The sequence below is a fragment of the Helianthus annuus genome, chromosome 14 (genome assembly GCF_002127325.2).
Source record: "Helianthus annuus cultivar XRQ/B chromosome 14, HanXRQr2.0-SUNRISE, whole genome shotgun sequence".
Taxonomy (NCBI): Eukaryota; Viridiplantae; Streptophyta; class Magnoliopsida; order Asterales; family Asteraceae; genus Helianthus; species Helianthus annuus.
Window position 1 is genome coordinate 156,138,436 of NC_035446.2, and position 20,470 is coordinate 156,158,905.

A 20,470-nucleotide genomic window follows, 5' to 3' on the forward strand; every position below is an offset into this window, starting at 1 on the left:
CTTCAGTAAGTGTGCTTAACCCTTCTTAGTTAAGTTTTTGCTTAGTTATAGCTTAGAAGTCAATCCGTCGTAATTAACGATTGACTTAACGATTAATCATAAATGGTCCAGTGATTAATCGAATCAAAGGTAGTTATATGTTGGTAATTATGTGGGCATTAAACCCTTAAAAGGGCACCCTCTGATTCCCACTCTAACTAGTCCAAATGTCGGGTCAAAGTTGCTTAGAAAAAGTCAACAGAATGCTAATTTTCGATTTAACGCATAATTAACAATGTAGATGGCATGTAACCTGTTTTATCACTCATATAACTTGATAATAAGCATTATAACTGGTCTAAGCTTGTTTGATCCGACCATGTACTGTTTTGACCCGGTTCGGAACCGAAAGTCGCAAAACTTTGACTTTTGCTTTGACTTCAGTTCTGACCCGTTTTGGTATGATTTAGATATGCCTTAGGACTCTCTTAGGACTAGGTTACATGATGGTATAACCCTCTGTGGCTGGTTCGTTGTTTGTCCGAGTCGTTTGCACATTTCCGTTATATGCTTAAAAGTTGACCATAATGCCCTTTTGATCTTAAAACGAGAATTTTGGATATGTGAAAGGACAGTAACCTTAGTTACTGATTTCTAAACATGTCCCAAAAATTTCATGTCAATCCGAGGTCTAGAATAGGAGTTATGCTAAATAGCGCAATTAAGAAAAACTTTGTTAATTAAACGGCGCAATCAGCATAAATCCTATCTAGACCCAAATTTTGACACCAAACCTTTTACACACTGATGTAAAATAATAATTTGGGATTTTTAAAGATTTTTAATTATTTTTAACCTGCTCATAACCTGCGGTTATGGCGTTGATTCGGTAAATACCGAATATACCCTTTTCGGACCTAAAATGAGTTCTACATGGTATCTTGACCCGAATCCAATTGCTACTGATTTCATATAATAAATAAAGTATTTTGAACTTTATAACCTGGCTAGAAAACTCAAGTTTCCTGTTTAACCCGAAAATCTCTTTTATAATCTTTAAAATGACCAAAATACCCCTACGGGGCGTATATTGGGATTAAACTCGTTATGGGCATAATGGAAGGTATCCTACTGATATCACGATCTCTCTAGAGCATATTAACTTAGGAAACCTGTGTAGGACTCTTACGGTTACCCGTTACGCCATTTACGCGTTCGGTTCGGTTTATGTTACTAGTTTACATAAATTAGCCGAAACGGGTCAAACCTTGTCGTTTTTATCTCAAAATCCAGAATGTGATTGGATTACCCATATTAAACAAGTCTTCAAACTTGTCGGGTCTAAATCACAATTTGTTCCGGTCTTCGCTTAATCGTGCGTTCGAATCGTATCTTTCGTTAAAACTAACCGGTCTAGGTTTAAGCTTAATCAAAGACCCGTTAGGATTCTAATAGGTTATTATAAACCTTCGTTCTAGAATAGGAGACCCGGTAAAAGCTATTTGCATTAGCTGTTTGTGAATTATACTTGCAAAGGTAGATACTTTTAAGTTATTTCCCTATACGGGCTTGGGGTATGGTATATAGAATACCGCTTGGTCGGGCATTTGACCTTAATCGATTAGTGGTTAAGTATTGTCAAGATGACCCATTAAAAATTTGATTTGTTTGCTTAAAGCCTTTGGGGGGTTAATGACCATGTCCCGGATATCCCTGGCATCATCTTACGAGATGGCCACGACCTAGGCACGGGGTGTAGGCGTACACCTGACAGCTGCATATGAAAAATGGTATCTCACTTAAGGATTAACCTTGTGGGTATTATACCTGTGGTGTGTCTATTAGTCTTTAACCCGGTCTACGGAACGGGCTACTGAACGCAAAGAAACATGTAATTCGTTTACAAGTATTATATTAAAATAATTATCCCAAGTTATAAAAGTTTGTGCCACGTGCATTCAAATCAATTTTATTAAACCTTTTACAAAAGTGTCGGTTGAATGTATTTACCAGTGTAAACTGACGTATTTTCCCAAAAGGTTAACTGCAGGTACTAAACGAACTAGGCTGGCTTTCTCCTAGAGTCCACAATAAGCCTCGCAAGCTTGGACGCCAAACTGTTGAACAATGTTCCTATTTTTTTTTGATCCCCTGTGGACTATTTCAACTATTTGTGATACATGATATTACATTAACATTCAGTTGAAATATATCTATCTTTTGCTTCCACTATGCATTTATATATTGTGTTGTTTGACTGTATTGTTGCCAACTACGTCACGGTAATCCCCCACCGGGCCCACCGGTGAAATGTGTGGAAATTGGGGTGTGACACCTTCCTGGTCATTTTTCCCTCACTAGCAAAATGAGCTTCAACTTCAGCCTCACCAACTGATTTCTTTCTCTTCTTTTGTGGTCTCCCAACCTATTTGTCATTATACTACAATTAAAAATAGAAAAGGTAAACTATTATAAATGAGATTACCTATTAAAAACCACTAACCTGCTTATGGTGTTTGGGAGGCAGAAGTTTGGTGGGACATTGTGAGGGTATCCAATTCTCAGGCCTTTGGGAATTGGATTAATCACATTCTCATAAACCTTCTTCCATGTGGATAACCAATACACTTCATCAACCAATTCTTCGGGCACCCCTATCCTAATATCATTCCTGGCCATATCATTGATAGCAGCCACTGCATTGTTTACATGGCATGCTAGTTAAATCCCACTTTCTGCAGGTGCATGTTCTGTTCTTCATATTAACAACACACTGGGATCTTGAGCTATTCACCTACACAAAATCAGTATCCAACATTGAAATGGTCAAACTGCAATACAACTAGTAAAGGGTCTTATTTGGTCAAATTGCAATACACATACCTGGTACTGTACTGCATCCACCATTAAAACATTGAGTTGTGAGGCTTCTTCTTTGATCTTATTAAACACTTCTTGAGCATGAGGAGTTAATGGACCATGAGCTTTAGCTTGAATCTTCTTTACATTCACAATTCTTTTGGTCATGTACACTCTTATGAACTCTAAACATGTGATTACAGGTTTGTCTCTGGCTCCTATCAACTGCCTATTGAACACTTCACATATATTATTCAACAATATTTCACATTTGGCCCTACCTGAAAAGTGTGCTTTTGACCAACTGCTTGCTGGGATATTTGATAGCTTTTCATGGAAACCAGGCTCTGCAATCTTCATTTCTTCCATTGACTTTTCAAAATATGGCATTGATGTCTTGCATGCTACTCCGTACAACAAGTTTTTGTACAAATCACCAGGCCAATCCTTCTTCAGATTCTGGTGGATATGTCTTAAAAAGAACCTGTGTTCATAGTCTGGGAACACTTTGGATAATGCAGGAAGTAGTCCCTGCCTCAGACAATGTAAGTTAGATATGATAAAATGCCATAAACATTTAAATGATAAAATGCCATACCTTTTGCCTATCTGAGATGAAAGTGAAGTTGGTACTGTCTGCTAAGCCAAGATCATCTTTGAGTAATTCCAAAAACCATTCCCAAGATTTAAAAGTTTCAGCCTCCACTAAAGCATATGCTACAGGATATATACCGTTGTTGCCGTCTACACCAACTGCAGTAAGAATCTGTCCAGGAAATGGACCTTTCATAAAACATCCATCTAGTCCCAATATTTCTCTACCACACATCTTGAACCCCCTAATAATCGAAGCAAAACAAACATAACATCTCTTGAATTGCCTAGTAGGAAGACAAGGGTTAGCACAGGGTTCACAATCTATTTTAATTGTGCTACCTGGATTTGCCGTCAACAGTGCTTCACAATAAGACCTTAGGATACCATACTGCTCTCTATAATCTCCAATGATCCTTGTTGTAGCAATTCTTTTAGCCCTAAACACTTTCTGGATTGAAACATTCACCTGATGGTTCTTCACAAGTATATCCTCTATGGCCAGCAAAGGCATGCCAGGGTTTGACTCGATCATGGGTTGGATCTTATTCGTTATCTGAGACATAGTGTACAGGCCCACTTCTCTTGTTTGGAGGCAATGATGTTGTGAGGGAATGGTTTTCACACACCAAGATTCCTTTTCAGTTCTCCTGGAGATCTGAACCGCCCAAGGACAAGTGGGCTTCAAGTGCCTTTTATCTTGTTTTAACCCTAGCCCTCAAACTTTACTATTCTGTCCCTCACCAGAACCCAAAGTAGGATTAGTCCCAAGACAAATAACTCTGAACCTCAACTTATCATTTTTTAATATATAAATCTGCCTTCTACTCTTAACAGCATATGTCTTAACCATGTCATTCAACTGTTGTTTATCTGGTATTAATTGACCAATTGAAAATGGGAGGTATGAGTCACTAACATTACCTGTATTTTTTCTCTTATTCCTTACCTTCTTCGCAACCTTGTCCAGCAGTGTACAGTTATCATCTTTATCACTAAAATCCTCATGATCACAAGTTATATCTTCCTGCCTAAGTTCTTCTTCAGTATTCTCATTTCTAGCATCCTTAATTATCTCATTGACTTCATCAGGATCAAAGTCAACACATGCCTTGAACTGACTCGTATCTACTTCATAATCAAACACTAGATTATCTGGTTCCTGATCAAATGTGTAATCTGGATCGTCTTCATCACTGTTCTCTTTATCACTACTTTGTGACTCACCCTCAGAAACTGCCTCGCTACTTTCTGACTCACCCTCAACCACATTATCTTCACCCACATTATCTAGTAAAGCCAGGCTCATTGCAGTTGAATCCTTGATTCTAGAGTCTCCTATTTCAACATACAAATCTACTAACTTGCATCCTTTTCTAAGTTGGTCATACACATACTCTAACTCATCATCATCAGTAAAGTGTCTAAGACCAAAATCCAAACACACATTAGGATCTTTAACAAAATAATTGAACACATCATCTATAGAGTAACCTGTATCTTTCAGCATTTCACGAAGAACAGCAACACTTAACTTTTCAAACTCAACCCAGTCAATGTAACTAACCTTACCGTTGACATACTCTCTTCCTGGATAATCAGTAAACTCACCTCCATGGTTAATCTTTATCGAAAATAGTCTGGGTTCATTCCCTGTTAACACAAATGATCAAAACATCAAACTCATTCTCAACAAACCGAAAATAGACTATACCCCTGAGGAGGAAGACACAATCAACTTACCATATATATCTTCAGGATCGTAGTATTCACCTTGAGGACGAAGTCACCATGTGAACACCATCGATTTGGGGTTTCTCTCTGGCACAATCAACTGTCTTTGTTTTTGGCGGGACTAAATTAGGGCTTAATACTGAATTTTGGGATTTTTAGAAGGGAAAGAAATCCAAAAGACGGTCTTACCCCTGGCTCAAACAGTCAAACAAACGGCAGTGTGACAAAAGGACTCAAACTGTTATGAATTTATAAGGTCAGGGACTCAAAAAACCAAAAAATGAATTTAGGGGCTCAGGTTGATGTTTGGCACATACCACAGAGATGCAAATTGCATTTTTCTCCAATTTACATTATTCGTATATGTTTCAAATATATTAGCTTTTACCATTTAAGTATATTCTTTTTACCGTGTCTAATCTATACTATATATGAAGCTCCTCTTTTTAATGACGAATATTAGCTTTTACCATTTAATGTTAGCTTTTAGCATTTAAGTATATTCTTTTTACCATCTAAGACTAGTGGGTATGGAGAGCCTCATCCTCAAGGGGATGGGCCACCACGTCACCGTCACGTAGAAGGGGCTTGAAGGGGATGGACCTAGGGGAGTGGGGGATGAACCCCTTTATATATATATATATATATATATATATATATATATATATATATATATATATATATATATGTATAGACGTGTGTGTGTGAGGAGAGAGGAAGGAGGCCTGACGAAATCGGCGTGGGGAGGACGAAGTTCACGGGGCTTGGGCGGCGACGGGGCTGGAGGGTGGAGAGTTTGGGGCGGGGGCGGGAGGACGGGCATGGGGACGGCCCCCATACCCTCTGGTCTAAGTATATTCAAATATCTTGCAAGGAGCTGAACCTTGAGAACAAAACACCAATCTTCCCGGTGTTACTATTTTAAAGCAATAATCATCTATCATATAGATTAGAGTGAATCGTAAGAATTTGTCTTTTATCTTTATACTTAATTTCAGATATATCATTTGCCTTTAAAATTGATGAGTTTTATACTTTTTCTTTCTAAATACTACACAGTTTGTCCTTTTGGCTAATCAGATAGTTTTTTTTGTTAAATCTAGTCACGAACCTTGAACATGAGTGCAATTTTGTCATTTTACCATTACAGGGACTAATTGTATAAATAACTTAAAAAGGATTAGAAATACATACACATATATATACACACACAAAAAAAACCTACTCTCTCTCATTCTCTCCCCCTTTCTCACCTCTCCCTCTCTCCCACCACCACCCTACCTCCTCCCACCCCCATCACCACCTGCACCTGCCACCTCCATAATGAAAAAAACTAATTGGGTTAGACCAAAAAGACAAACAATGTAGCATTTGGAAACATAAAGTACAAAACTCACCAATTATATAGGGAATGGACACTGTCTGAAATCTATTATATATAATAAATGAAAGTTATTTGGGCCACGTGTCACTTAATTAGGGCATCCTCAGTTCTTTTTTCCCGCCCAACAGTACCACTGCCATCCTCTATTTATACCATCCCTCATTTACTCATTTAGGGCTAATGCTTTCTTTCTCTCTCTGCTCTGCTCTATTCCGATCGATGTTTATCCTCTCTGATGTTTATCTTTCTTCTTCTTCTTCTCATATTCATCTCCTCAACAATGTACGACAGAGGTTACTTCTATTGGATATATCTGCGTTTGAAACCCTAAATCATGTACCGTCGAGTGGTTGAAGAAGAGAATAATCATGTAAGATCTATTTTTTTATTCAGAAATTTTATTTCGTTTTATCTATTTTCTCATACTGAACATGATGAAGCCTTTTCTATCCTCAGAAGAAGAAACAGATCTCCTAGGGTTTCTTATCGTACTCGATGAACGCTTTTGTACAAGCTCCTCTTAATCGGTGACTCTGGTATGTTTGCTTTGTTGTATCATGTGATTACAAGTAGATTTATTTTGATATGTTTTGTACTTTGTCTTTCTAAAGCTTTTTTGTTGGTTTATAGAGTTTGTTGATTAGAAGCAACCTCTGCCGGACGGTTGTTGAGGAGATGGAAATGTGAAAGGTGATACCAGGTGTATTGATAGGTGATACCAGTACAAAAGTTTAGGACATCACCAAGGTAACTTAAATTGGTGTGATTTATTTTTTGGTATTTCTAACGTTTTGATTTACTGTTTATTGGTGCATTGATTCATTTGTAATCCTTTGCCGATCTCCCGTCATCTCAATTTGAGCAATTAAACGTAGTTTTGTTAATCACTATCGGTGTTTTAATTACTAGCAGTGCTTAAAAAGTTTTCCATCAGCCTTTTGACTTAACAATAATTTGCGTTATTTATTCTAAATTCATCAGTTTTTGTAGGTAAACTGAAGTTTCCTACAATAGGCACTGCCCAGCTAAGTTTCCTACAATGATAGTGGTTATAACAAGTTAATATGGCAAATCACTGATTTGCCTAACAAGTGTTGGATATAATGATGGTTGTACATAAAGTTTGATAAACATCATCCACTGTTCAATTATGAAAAACCACTGATCAAGACCAAAGTCCAGACAAGCACTGATCAACTAAATGTGAAACACTCTCCAACAACAGTGGTTCCCCATCAACATTAGTTGTTCTATCTTTGTTTATGTTAACAGTGTTTATTCTATCTTTGTTTATTTTAACAGTGTTTATATGTAACATAATTTATCCTATCACTTTAGTGTTTTGATCTGTACTATTAATTGAACAGTTGTTTCATTTTTATACTAAAAAAATTCCTATACACTTGGATGAATATTAAGCACCTCATCTTGATTGTTTGGGTATAGTATTCTTGAAATTGGTTCAAACATTTGATTATTCAAAATATTTCACTGCTGAAATACAACCTCTGTTTCTTCAATCTCCCTGTTGACCACTGATTGACCAAACATCAGTGTTTCCAAAACTGGTTGGTATCCACTGATCGGAAAAATAGCCACTGCTCACTTTTACATTGTTGACATCCAATTACATAAGAGTTCCACCAACATTATTTTCATGATAAAATTTAAAGTTAAATTAAAAAATAAAAAAAAAATTCTTGATGACTATTTGTTTCAAATCAAATTAGAAATTAATGCTGATTTCTTGAGCTTTGGACATTTGATTAAGCAAATTTTGAATTTCAAATTGACGGTTATTATATCTTGATTAAAGTTAAAATAAATTTTAAAAAAGTCATTATGGCATTTGCTTTCAAATCAAGTCAGTAGTTACTGATAATATCATTAATTTTGAAATTCAAAATATGCAAAATGGTAATTTAAAATTTTCGTTCTCTTTTTTTTTCCTACTTTGCATATCATTTCTAATATTTAATTAGTCTAATAAAGTAGCGTATAAATATATACACTACTTACCTTTGAAAATTAAATCTGAAATTTATGACGTCGAACAACAGTGTCAAACTAAAACAGTGGTTCAGTATCAACTTTAGTTATTCTATTGTTTATTTGTTTATGTTAACAGTGTTTATATGTAACAGTGTTTTCCGCATCAATGTTTTAAAGACTGTTAGGTTGTTAGATGTCATCACCTCAGTGTTTTATATGTAAGCATTTTTATGGCATCAGTGTTTATATGTAACAGTGTTTAGGACTGTTGTTTATATGTAACACTATTTATCACATTTGATTGTTCAAGTACTCCACTGCTGAAATACAACCTCTGTTTCTTCAATCTCCATGTTGACCACTGACTGACTGAACATCAGGGTTTCGAAAAGTGGTTGGTATCCACTGATTGGAAAAAATAGCCACTGTTCACTTTTACATTGTTGACATTCACTGATATTGACCATCAGCGGTTTCCCTATAAAATAGTCAGTGCTCACATTTTTATTACTGATGTTGTTAATTTGTGATACATTGAAATTATCAAATGAAAACTAGAATTACAATCAAATTACCATTTTACCTAATCTTTACATTCCAGTTACATAAGAGTTCCACCAACATTATTTTTATGATAAAATTTAAAGTTAAATTAAAAAATAATAAAAAAAATTCTTAATGACTATTTGTTTCAAATCAAATCAGTAATTAATGCTGATTTCTTGAGATTTGGACATTTGATTAAGCAAATTTTGAATTTCAAATTGACGGTTATTATATCTTGATTAAAGTTAAAATAAAATTTAAAAAAGTCATTATGGCATTTGCTTTCAAATCAAGTCAGTAGTTACTGACAATATCAGTAATTTTGAAATTCAAAATATTCAAAATGGTAATTTCAAATTTCCGTTCTCTTTTTTTTCCTACTTTGCATATCATTTCTAATATTTAATTACTTTAATAAAGCAGCATGTAAGAATATACACTACTTTTACCTTTGAAATTAAATCTGAAATTTATGACGTCCAACAACAATGTCAAACTACAACAATGGTTCAGCATCAACTTTAGTTATTCTATGTTTGTTTATTTGTTTATGTTAACAGTGTTTATATGTAACAGTGTTTACCCCATGAATGTTTTATAGACTGTTAGGTTGTTAGTTGTCATCACCTCAGTGTTTTATATGTAACCATTTTTATGGCATCAGTGTTTATATGTAACAGTGTTTAGGAACAGTTGTTTTTATCACATCACTTCAGTGGTTTCATCTGTACTATTAATTGAACAGTTGTTTCATCTTTATTTTAATAAAATAAAATTCCTATACACTTGGATGTTAACAGTGTTTAAGTATTTATATTTAGTTAAGTAAAATGTGAATTTAAAATAAAATTCCTATACACTTGGATGTTAATGACTATTTGTTGCAAATCAAATCAGTAATTAATGCTAATTTCTTGAGCTTTGGACATTTGAGTTAAGCAAAATGTGAATTTCAAATTGACGGTTATTATTTCTTAATTAAATTTAAAATAAAATATAGAAAAGAAATTATGACAAGTGCTTTGAAATCAAGTCAGTAATTTTGAAAATCTAAATATACAAAATGGTAATTTAAAATTGACGTTCTTTCTCTTTTTTTTTGTCTACTTTGCATATCATTTCTTATATTTTATTACTTTAATAAACCAGCATATAAAGATATACTCTCCCTACATTTGAAATTACATTTGCCACTTCATTCAGTTAAAATTTTTATTGGATAATCGGTAAGCTTGAATTCCAACCTTGATATTTTTTTAAGAACATCCATGCTTATTGTATTATCATATTACGTTTAACAATACTTATATTTTGCATATTCTTTTTTTTATGTACAGTCTTCAAATGGAGGTTGCAAAGGTTAGCATGCTTAACGATCTTAATACATTCTCAAACAACTATTCGATTAGAGTGAATATTGTTAGCATTTCGAAGAAGATGATGAATAATAACAAAAATGAAATATATCGTCCTGATATGATCTTCATGGATGAGATGGTACCGTATATAGTTGTCTTATAATTTTTTTGGACATATGAATATCCAAATGAATATAACACCTTTTTTATTTAATCGGATGTTTCATATTCTTAGGGAACTATGATTCAAGCCAGTTGTTTGCATAAGATGCTAGGAAAATTCAAGGAATTTCTTCAGTTGGATGAATATCTTCTTATCACCAAACCTTCTCTTGCTACTAATAAGTCCGCTGCTAAGTATACCAAGAGAAATGACAAAATATCACTGTATTTCTATACTTCTGTTGAGAAATGCTTTGACTGGTCTGGACTGAAATACCGTTTTAATTTCGTTAACCTCAAGGATGTTGTTAAAAATAAATTTGAAGTTAATACAGTTATTGGTATGTAAATCACTACATGATATATATCTATTGTTTTGTCTTATTGTTTTTTTTTCTTTTATTGTTATCACTTCTTAATGCTGTTTTCTTTTCACAATATATTTTTGTTTATAGATTGGATTGGTTATGTGGATGTATGTTTCAATCTAGAGGATACGTCAAAGAAGGATGGGAGCAAGGGAAAGAGACTTAATCTTAGACTTGAAGACATTGAGTGCGTTCTTTTTATTAAGTTGTTGCATTTTGACGTTTAAACCATTATAAGGTTGCTTGATGTTATTATGTTTTATGTTAATATTTTAGAGGCCAAAAGTGTCCGGTTACTTTGTGGGATGGTTTTGCTATTGACATGTTTGCTTACATGAATGATAAGAAACGAAAGAAATATGTTGTTATCCTTTGTCATTTTGGTATGGTCAACCTTTACAAAGGTACAATTTAAACTTAATTAGTTTAATTTTTTTATTGTTATAGATTTATCTTTAGATTTACTTATATGTTTTAAATTTGACACTATTTATATTGATCTATATTTGGTTTTATTTTTAAATTCAGGCAGGCGTGGTGTTGCAAACGGCTTTGAGCTAAGCAGACTTTTTATTGACACTGACATTGAAGAGATATCCTCTTTTAGGAAGAGGTATAGTTAGTAATATGCATATAAACATTGAAAAGTATTATTTTGTACTTACATTTATTTTTTACGTTTTAATTTGATCACATGAATCTGTTTAGGTATGTAGAGAAAATTTATGCTTCATCTTCATCAAATGATCATGTTGGTTCAATCGTTATCTCAAGTGTTGAAGATGAGTTTCTTAATAACCCTGATTTCATGCTTATTGGTTTCCTTGGAACCATATCAACGGTGTGTATTTTCTTATAAGTACTCTACATGCTGAGTTTTTTAAAAGTCTTTTCTAAGTGTAATTATTTTTCTTTGATGTTGATAGACAAAGAAGGTTTTGGTTGTTGGCACAATCACAGCTATATGCACTGATAAACTTTGGTATTACAATGGTTGTAACCACTGTAAGTCAGGTGTGGAGGAAAGATTTGTAACGAAAGAAAATCCGGATGGTTTATCTGATGTTTATCATGAAAAATCGTTGGTGTGTACAAATGATAAATGTGAAGGAGTCGACATCTATTCTATTCCCCGGTTTGAGATTACAGTTTTATTTCCTTATACTAAATACTAATATGAACCACACTTTTGTTATTAGTAATACTAATGTTTTCATTTGTTTTTAACTTTGATAGGTTCAAGATACCTATTAGGGTGCAAGACTCTTCCGGTACTGTGTCTTTGACACTGTTTGATTTTGAAGCTTACAAGATTCTTCAGAAAACTGCCAAAGAGTTAGTTTCAATTCAAGATCAGGTAACAAATACATGCATTCAGTTATTTGGCCATGTACTATATATAATTTAAAATTAATTTTTATAAAATTGTATGTTCTCAATTATGGAATCATTCTGCTCATTGTAATTTATATTAATTTTTATAAAATCATAAGTTGTTAATTCTGGAGAGATACCGAACCCATATCCTGAGATTTTTGACACATTGATTGGAAAGAGGTATGTTTTCATCATAAGTGTTAAAGACTATAACATTGAGCATCAGGTTGAAAACTATGGTATTTCAATGGCCACTAACGATGATGAGATCCTTTCCGCGCTCTGCTCCAAATTCAATCTTAACCAGGTCTAAATCTTCATTATGTCATTCTTTTAATTTGATATTCATATCGTTTTAAAATATATTTATACCATTGTGTGTATTTTATGTTATTGTGTATTATGTACTTAAAGCATGAACAGTCCGAATCGTTGGATGTTCCAGATTCCTGCAGTTTGTCTACTCCTGTTGACCTTATGAAGGTAATATGAGAATTTCCTTATTTGTACTAATTTTTTTTAAACGTTAGTACTTATTGTCTTTTTATATCAGGATGAGATGTCATACTGCGGTGACAATGTTACACCTGCATCCCAAGCACTTGTAGGCACTGAGAATCCGTCTTCTGATGAAACAAAACGTAGTATTCGTGAAGTGTTCGATGTGGATGATGCATTAGGTAACTCCTCGACAAAGCGCCGCATTAGTGATGAACTCTCTCAGGATGAAGATGCTGGTGTTTCAACGCTTTTGATTCCAAAGATTGAGAAATAGTGTCTTCTGTATTTTCAAATACATTTACGTGTTGATTTCATATGCTGTTGCCATGTTGAACTTATGGTTTTCGTTTTGTTGCTTTTGGGTGTTTGGTGGGTTATGTTTTGGACTGATTATGTGGTTTTGAATTCCTAAAAACTTATCTGCTTATTATAATGTATATTGTTAAATAAATATTGAGATGTTCAATAGTCAATATTTATGTTTAAAACTTATGTGTATGAATAGTAGCAACAATTTATAATATATATATTGTATATACCCAATTAACAACTTTTTTATCTACAAACATTTGTAATCTTTAAGCAATTTTAATCTTATTATCTTATCTCATAACTTATATAGGATTATCAGTGGATGTGGTTGTTCTTTATTGGTTTTTACCGTTATCCCTGCCCACCAAGATTTAGTAAGTATCCGTCATATGTTACAGTTTAAAAAAAATATTGAATTTATGCCTGTTTCTCCCATTAACTTATTTAAGTAATCTCATTCAATAGGTTTTTTATATACTTCAAATTTTCTGTAAGTCGTTCAAAGTATGTTGTTAAGAAAAATCGTAACCAAGTATGAAGCGTAAATTCAAACCCATTTTATTTGGTTTTTTGTTTGGTTTATCAATCCATGTTTTATTTTATTTGTTTTCTTTAGTTTATTTGGATAACTGAAAAAACACCGTTTAACTTAAATCATATACAAATAAACCATAAACCTAACCGATGAACATCCGATTTACATTCCACAAAGATTACAAAATTTGTTGTTAAGTTTTTTTATCAATGTAATAGATTATTTGGAATAATTAATTCAATAATATGAAACAATATTATTTTGCTTTTCATGAAATGATTTTTAATTACAAAATAATAAAATGCAATATTATAATTTTTTGAGGTTATGTTTAATCCCTAGGTATTACATACTGTAATTCAAAATTTAAAAACCACTGTTTTCTTCTATTTTTTTAATGTTCCTGTGTAACACCCCGAAAACAGGTTTGGAAATTAAACCCTGTTAATACTAAAGACGGGGAAAGTACCGTTAGCGGTAAAAGTAAACCGGAAAATATTAGGAATCAAGTGAATAATCCTAATATTAATTAAAGGTGAATAAGAGCTTCCAGGAAAATAGAATGGATAAAAGGCCCGATTTAACGGGACTTAAAATAAAACGGGTTTTAACTCCCGGAACCCACTAAGTTAACTAGGTAAAATTAACCAAGTTAGTAATGAGTAACTAAATAATAAGCTATGGGTTATAGTTTCATTTATGAATCTCTAAACTTGAGGGGCTAAACATGGGCAACTAGAGAAGTGTTTTATTAAAACACTTAAATAAAAAAAAAAGCACACATACATGTGTGTACGTATACGATCAGAAGAAGGAGCCAGGAGAGCTCAAACCCTAGTTCAGCAAATCCTCCAAATCGAAGCTCAAATCAAGCCCGAATCGTCTGCATGATTACAAATTCCTGATCGCCTAGTCGTGGGGATCATAAGGTATGTAAAAATTTGATGATTTGTGAAGTTGTAAAATTTGAGTAATCTTCATAATCGCGAATTATGTATGGATTAGAGAGGCTATGGCTGAATTAGTGTTGTATGATTTCTTGAAAACAAACCCTAGATGTAAACTCGCTAATTTAGCACCATAAATTAGTGTTTTGGTTAACTAGTTATGTAGGTGCTAAGTGGGTTTTATGAATATGGTATGAACACTAGAATTATAGTGTTAAAATAGATGAACATTAGGTAAGTAATGCAAGTTCTAGTTGTAACTTATAAACACTAGACATAAGGGCTTGAAATTGATGCTTGAAGCTTGGTTGGAAGTTAATCAAGAACTTGACAAAAGAAGTATACGAATCTTGCACACTAGGTGTTTGTTAAAATGCCTAAATGAAAACTAAAGTGCTGAAATAGATGATATTTTTGACATCTCTTAGCCTACAATCACTGTGTTATAGGTTTCTAACCATTACCAAGAGTTTAATAATGGTTATAGCCATGGAAATAGGTTGCATTTGATGGTTTGGGTCGAATTTGAAAGGAAGCTAAACATGATTTCCGTAGCTTTTTATATGGATTTTGACTAATCTTAAAAAAATCATATAAAATCAACCGTTTATCCGATTTGGGTGTTCTATGCCTTTTCGGAAAGCTTATGAAGTAAATTTTTACTGTTTTCAATCATAAGAAACAAATGTGGTTGTTAAAGAGGTCAAAAATGTGATTAAAACTGCTGTTCAGAAAACTTAAAAGCTGATTGAAAAATGAAAATATAGTTGCTGTGCTGATTTTATAAAAATCATATAAAATCATAGAAAATTCGTTAGAAGGTGTACCTTATATGCTTGCGAAGGTATTGAAGTTTTCTACGATCCATTTTTGAACATGTTAATCTTGTTCGGACTTTAAATGGGTCATAATGGTCGATTACAGCAGCTGAATAGAAAAATCGCTGCACATTAATAATGTTATTATTAATCCGGAAAAGGCATATGATTGCGTATACTTGTTTAGTCATGAAGTATTTATTGTTAGGAACAAATAGCACTTTATGTGACATGCTTAAAGTGTTTAAAATCACTTACTAACTTGTTATATAAGTAATTTCACTAACAGGTCAAACGATTAGTGAATGAAAATAATTATGGTATGAAACTAGTTGTTGAGTATATGGCATGCTTTGATTTATAAGTGTGTAAAAAAAAGGGGGGGTCCATAAGGTGATGGCCATTATATAGAATGACCAATCTAACCATCTTATGGATGTTATGATATAGTTGACTCTAAACAAGCTAGGTGGGAGCTTGAAAAGGAACGGGTCAAACGGATCATGGATGCGAAGAATGTTTGCGCGGACGCGAGGTAAGTAAAGCTTACACTTTTTTTTGGATACGTATTTACTTTATAGATTATAAACACGACCAAGGTTATATCCGAAATATGGGTTCCAACACGAAATGATACGGGTCGGGACGAATAAAAGGATAAAAACCATCTTTAATGGCAAAAAGGGGCGAAATGGGTTAAATAATGAAATGGTAAATAAAGACCATTCAAATATAAGTGCAAAATGTTGGTCGTTTAGACTAAACAGGTCAAATGGTAATGTTAACACCATTTGACGAATAACGACTAACAAGTGCATGTCGAGTCTAATGCTCACAGGGTAAAACGGCTTATGGAATTTACGTGGCTATGAATCAGCAAATTATTAAGGCAAGGTATTAAAACTGGTCAATACTTTGACCCGCGCCAGGTACGCGTAAATTTGGTGGAAGATATGTGAATACCTTAATGTAGAAAAATGACATGTGAAAGTAGAGAGTGGGATTTAAACTTAAATGATTAAATTCTCTCTAACGGGTCGAAATATGCATTTAAGCGTAGATGGGTCAAAATCTTGTAAAAAGGTAATAAGCCGAATGCATAAAAGTCTCAAAATTTATTAAGCCGGATGTCGGACTTTAACTCCATATGATGGAGAATCAAATTACAAACATGTAGGAAGAAATGGTAGGTCAAACGGACAAGCGAATTTAAAGATACGAAAGATTTCGTGTCAATTACGGCAAAATGGAAAGGCTGAATGCAGGGGCCACCGTAACTTACGGTGCCACCGTAAGTTACGGTGGAGCTGAATTATTTACGGTGGTTGCCTACTGTTGTACGGTAGGAAAATTTTATTACAGAGGCCACCGTAACTTACGGTGCCACCGTAACTTACGGTGCCACCGTAACTTACGGTGGAGGTCACTTTCAAATTTTTGTTTTTTTGGAATCAACGGTTTCCCGGACTCGTTTGGACACGTTTTAAAGCCCGTAAGACTAAAGCATTTCGTGTTTTTGAAATGTAGGTACATTTTGGATGCCGGAAGACGATCAAGCTCGACGAAGGACCGAACACAATATAGATACATGCTTCCGCACTTTAACACTTTGCAAATTTTAAACAACGAATTCAACCACGTTATGTAGAATAACTTATGAATTGTAAAAGTTTTAATAAATTCGTATTTTTATAGTATGTGTAGGCTTAACTACACATCTAATTGTTGGCGTTTACATATAAAATTGTTAATTAGTAACTAGGGTGTTACAAGTTGGTATCAGAGCCCTGGTTTAAGAGATTCAAGTATGGTGGGGAAAACCATGGTTGGACTTAAACCTTATGCTCTTGACAAAGATTGGTTTTCGGTTCGAGGCTTGATCGCAAATCCGGTAAGTACATCTATGCTAATAGTTTAGCATGCTAAAGTGTTGTAAACAACACATGGGGTTATCGTGTGATACAAGTTACCTCAATTAAGCGATAAATGTAGTTGACAAAGTTACGCGTGTTGACACATATAGTACAAAAGTCTTGTATTATGATACGGGCATTTAGTAAAGTTGACATTACTAACTTTTGTGAATGTCTTGATTGAAGGACACTTGCGTTTAAAGATGACAAAGGTTAAACAAATTAAAGATGTGATAGAGGAACAGTCTGAGGCATGACGAGAGGAACATGCTCACTAAGGACTAAATCGCGTAAAGACCGCGAACAAGGTTAATGGCAAGAAACGCCCGTCGGGGCAAGCATTATCAGGTACGTGCTTTTAAATATAATCGCGCAATTAGCAATGTGCAACAAACATGTAAAGAATGATTGTCGCATATGTAAATTAGAAACTTGAGAAACCTGAATAGAATACCTATCCAGGATATTATCTCCAAGAAAACTAAATAGAGGTGTTACTTACATGGGGTGTGATGTGAAAACTATAAAAAGGTCGTGTATATCATGTGTTAATCGCTTACTCTGGCCAAGTAAGTAGTGGCATATGATACCATGAGTTTCTTATAGCGGACACATTATATCTGATGTAGTAAGGACGGGGTAAATGGGACAAATTAAAAAGTACCCAAAAGAGTCAAGTGAGCAAAATATTTGATAATAATGTAAACGCACAGCCGAGTGACGGAAGCGTATTACATTAAGATAATGAGCCCGAGTGAAGGGACAAAGAAACACGTAAGATGATCAGAATATGTATTGGGAGGGGGTGTACTTACACTCGAACCCGGAAAATGCAAACATGTAAAATGATGTAGACATGTATTGGGAGGGGGTGTACTTACACTCGAACCCGAAGAATATAAACATGTAAAATGATCAAGATATGCATTGGGAGGTAGTGTACTTACACTCGAACCCGGAAAATGCAAATATGTAAAATGATGTAGACATGTATTGGGAGGGGGTGTACTTACACTCGAACCCGGAAAATGCAATGTAAAATGATGTAGACATGTATTGGGAGGGGGTGTACTTACACTCGAACCCGGAAAATGCAAACATGTAAAATGATGTAGACATGTATTGGGAGGGGGTGTACTTACACTCGAACCCGAAGAATATAAACATGTAAAATGATCAAGATACGCATTAGGAGGTAGTGTACTTACACTCGAACCCGAAGAATGCAAATAAGACTCTTAACGGGCCGATTTTGTAAAACACCAAATTTGAGAAACAAAGTAGGAATATAAAAGCGAAACGAAGTCATAATGCATACCGTAAGGGTTGCAATAATAACGACTTCGGTAAAACACCCGGTTGGTGGGTAAGGATTTAAACACATGCGTAGACTGAGAAACAGGAACGCGCATGGAAAGTCAAAAGACTCGGGTTTTGGGTCATGACCAAAGGACGATAAGATAACGGCAAATAGAAATTTTGATGAATTACGCTCAACTATTTTAAAGTTGAACGGGTCGAACAAAGATTGAAGTTTGACATTTATAAGTGATGAAATTTTCACACGAACAAGTCAAACAAAATTTAAAAAAAAAAAGGATGACTCTTGCTAAAGTAAGTAAGCACGAATCAAAAAAAAAGGGAAATATTAGTAAACCTATGTAAAAGAGTTAAAGGTGTTAAAAACATTAGAATAAAAGAACCCGGGTAATGGGATGTAAAGAAGTATAGGTAAGAACCGGTTAACAGTAAGTGTATGGCAAACCGACGTGTAATTGACGTTAGAAGTCAAGGAGTCGGAAGGATAATTCAAAAGAAAACAATGTAGCCTTAGACTACGGTCAAGGTCAAACGAAATCCAAAAAGTAAACGTGAATAATTCTAAAACATAAGAGGGGGTGCCTTAATGCCATATGCGTATATAAATGTATACATATTTGAATAAAGACTTGAATAAAAGATGATCTACGGGATCATCATAACCTGCGGGATATGAATTAAAGCAAAAGGATCATAAGGGTCTCACCTTAAAGAGGTGAAAACACAAGGAAATAGCCTACGAGGTTAAGTGAAGGAACCTACGGGTCAATAGTGTAAGGTGAGGGAATTTGTTACGATTCCCCGCATAAGGTAAGAACGAAAAACAATAAATTATGAGTTATCAATTTCCTTGATATGGATAATTGACAAAAGTTAAAAGGAAAATGCTAAACTAAAACTCCGGTTTTTGCAAGAAATGAAGTTTTTACGAATATGAATTCTGATAGACGAATATGTAATAGGCATGAAAGATATAAGTCTTGACACTGATAAGTGCAAGACGATACATTTGAAAAGAAAGGTTGGAATAGACCTAAACATGACGTGACGCAATCACGGTCAAGAGAAGTAATGTGAAGTAATCATATTATGACCCGAGTGATGGGTACAAAGTAACTGGACTGATAAGTCTAGTTAGTGAGATCGGTTAAGGTCGAAACCCAAATTAAGAAATTGTTTAACACGTTATTCACTACGAAGAGTAATGTAGAATAAACATAATTTATAAACCTATGTGACTAAGTGGCCAACGTTTGGCGACTCGGTCAAGTAACAACAAAGGTATATAGATCCAAGAGATAAAGTGACGGCCCATGAGACCTCACTAACAGAAAATATTGATCACTTATTTGAGGGATCATAAAGCTATAAGTTCATGAACAAAAGAATAGTTGCTAAAAGTGAAAGATTTCATCAAGGACGTTTAAACGGGTCAAAACGACGGATTCATAAATAATTTGATAGTATATGAAAGCGATGAATATCGCTAAGTTAACCGGACTAGTGGAAATAACGAGGTTACGTTATTTCAAGATTGCACTATGTAGTATGAGATACATAGACAATTAGTAACCAAAAGGATATTGCCATACTTTTCTGGTAATACTAACAATTGGTCTAAGTAAAAGTAACGTTTAAAAGATTTCTCGGATCAAATGCATTGAGTTTGAACTCGGTGAATTAAGCAAGAAAAGGTTTCGAGGACGAAACCTCTTTAAGGGGGGTAGACTTGTAACACCCCGAAAACAGGTTTGGAAATTAAACCCCGTTA

The 20,470-nt window shown here is 34.2% G+C and overlaps 1 protein-coding gene and 2 long non-coding RNA genes across 3 annotated transcripts; all 3 read left to right on the forward strand.

Moving 5' to 3' along the window:
- The first annotated feature begins 6,843 nt into the window (after positions 1-6,843).
- LOC110906159 lies at positions 6,844-7,406 on the forward strand. The gene is made up of 3 exons (XR_002573707.2): positions 6,844-6,920; positions 7,007-7,086; positions 7,181-7,406. It is a non-coding gene; the product is annotated as an uncharacterized LOC110906159 (long non-coding RNA).
- Positions 7,407-10,432: 3,026 nt separating this feature from the next.
- On the forward strand, positions 10,433-13,128 carry LOC110907681 (replication protein A 70 kDa DNA-binding subunit E-like). The gene is made up of 11 exons (XM_022152628.2): positions 10,433-10,585; positions 10,682-10,949; positions 11,064-11,163; positions 11,253-11,380; positions 11,505-11,589; positions 11,685-11,817; positions 11,903-12,111; positions 12,213-12,333; positions 12,580-12,660; positions 12,768-12,836; positions 12,907-13,128. Exons 1-11 carry the CDS (start codon positions 10,433-10,435, stop codon positions 13,126-13,128), a joined length of 1,569 nt encoding a protein of 522 aa, XP_022008320.2.
- Positions 13,129-14,483: 1,355 nt separating this feature from the next.
- LOC110904554 lies at positions 14,484-17,224 on the forward strand. The gene is made up of 3 exons (XR_004879704.1): positions 14,484-14,630; positions 15,917-16,001; positions 16,994-17,224. It is a non-coding gene; the product is annotated as an uncharacterized LOC110904554 (long non-coding RNA).
- Positions 17,225-20,470: the final 3,246 nt, after the last annotated feature.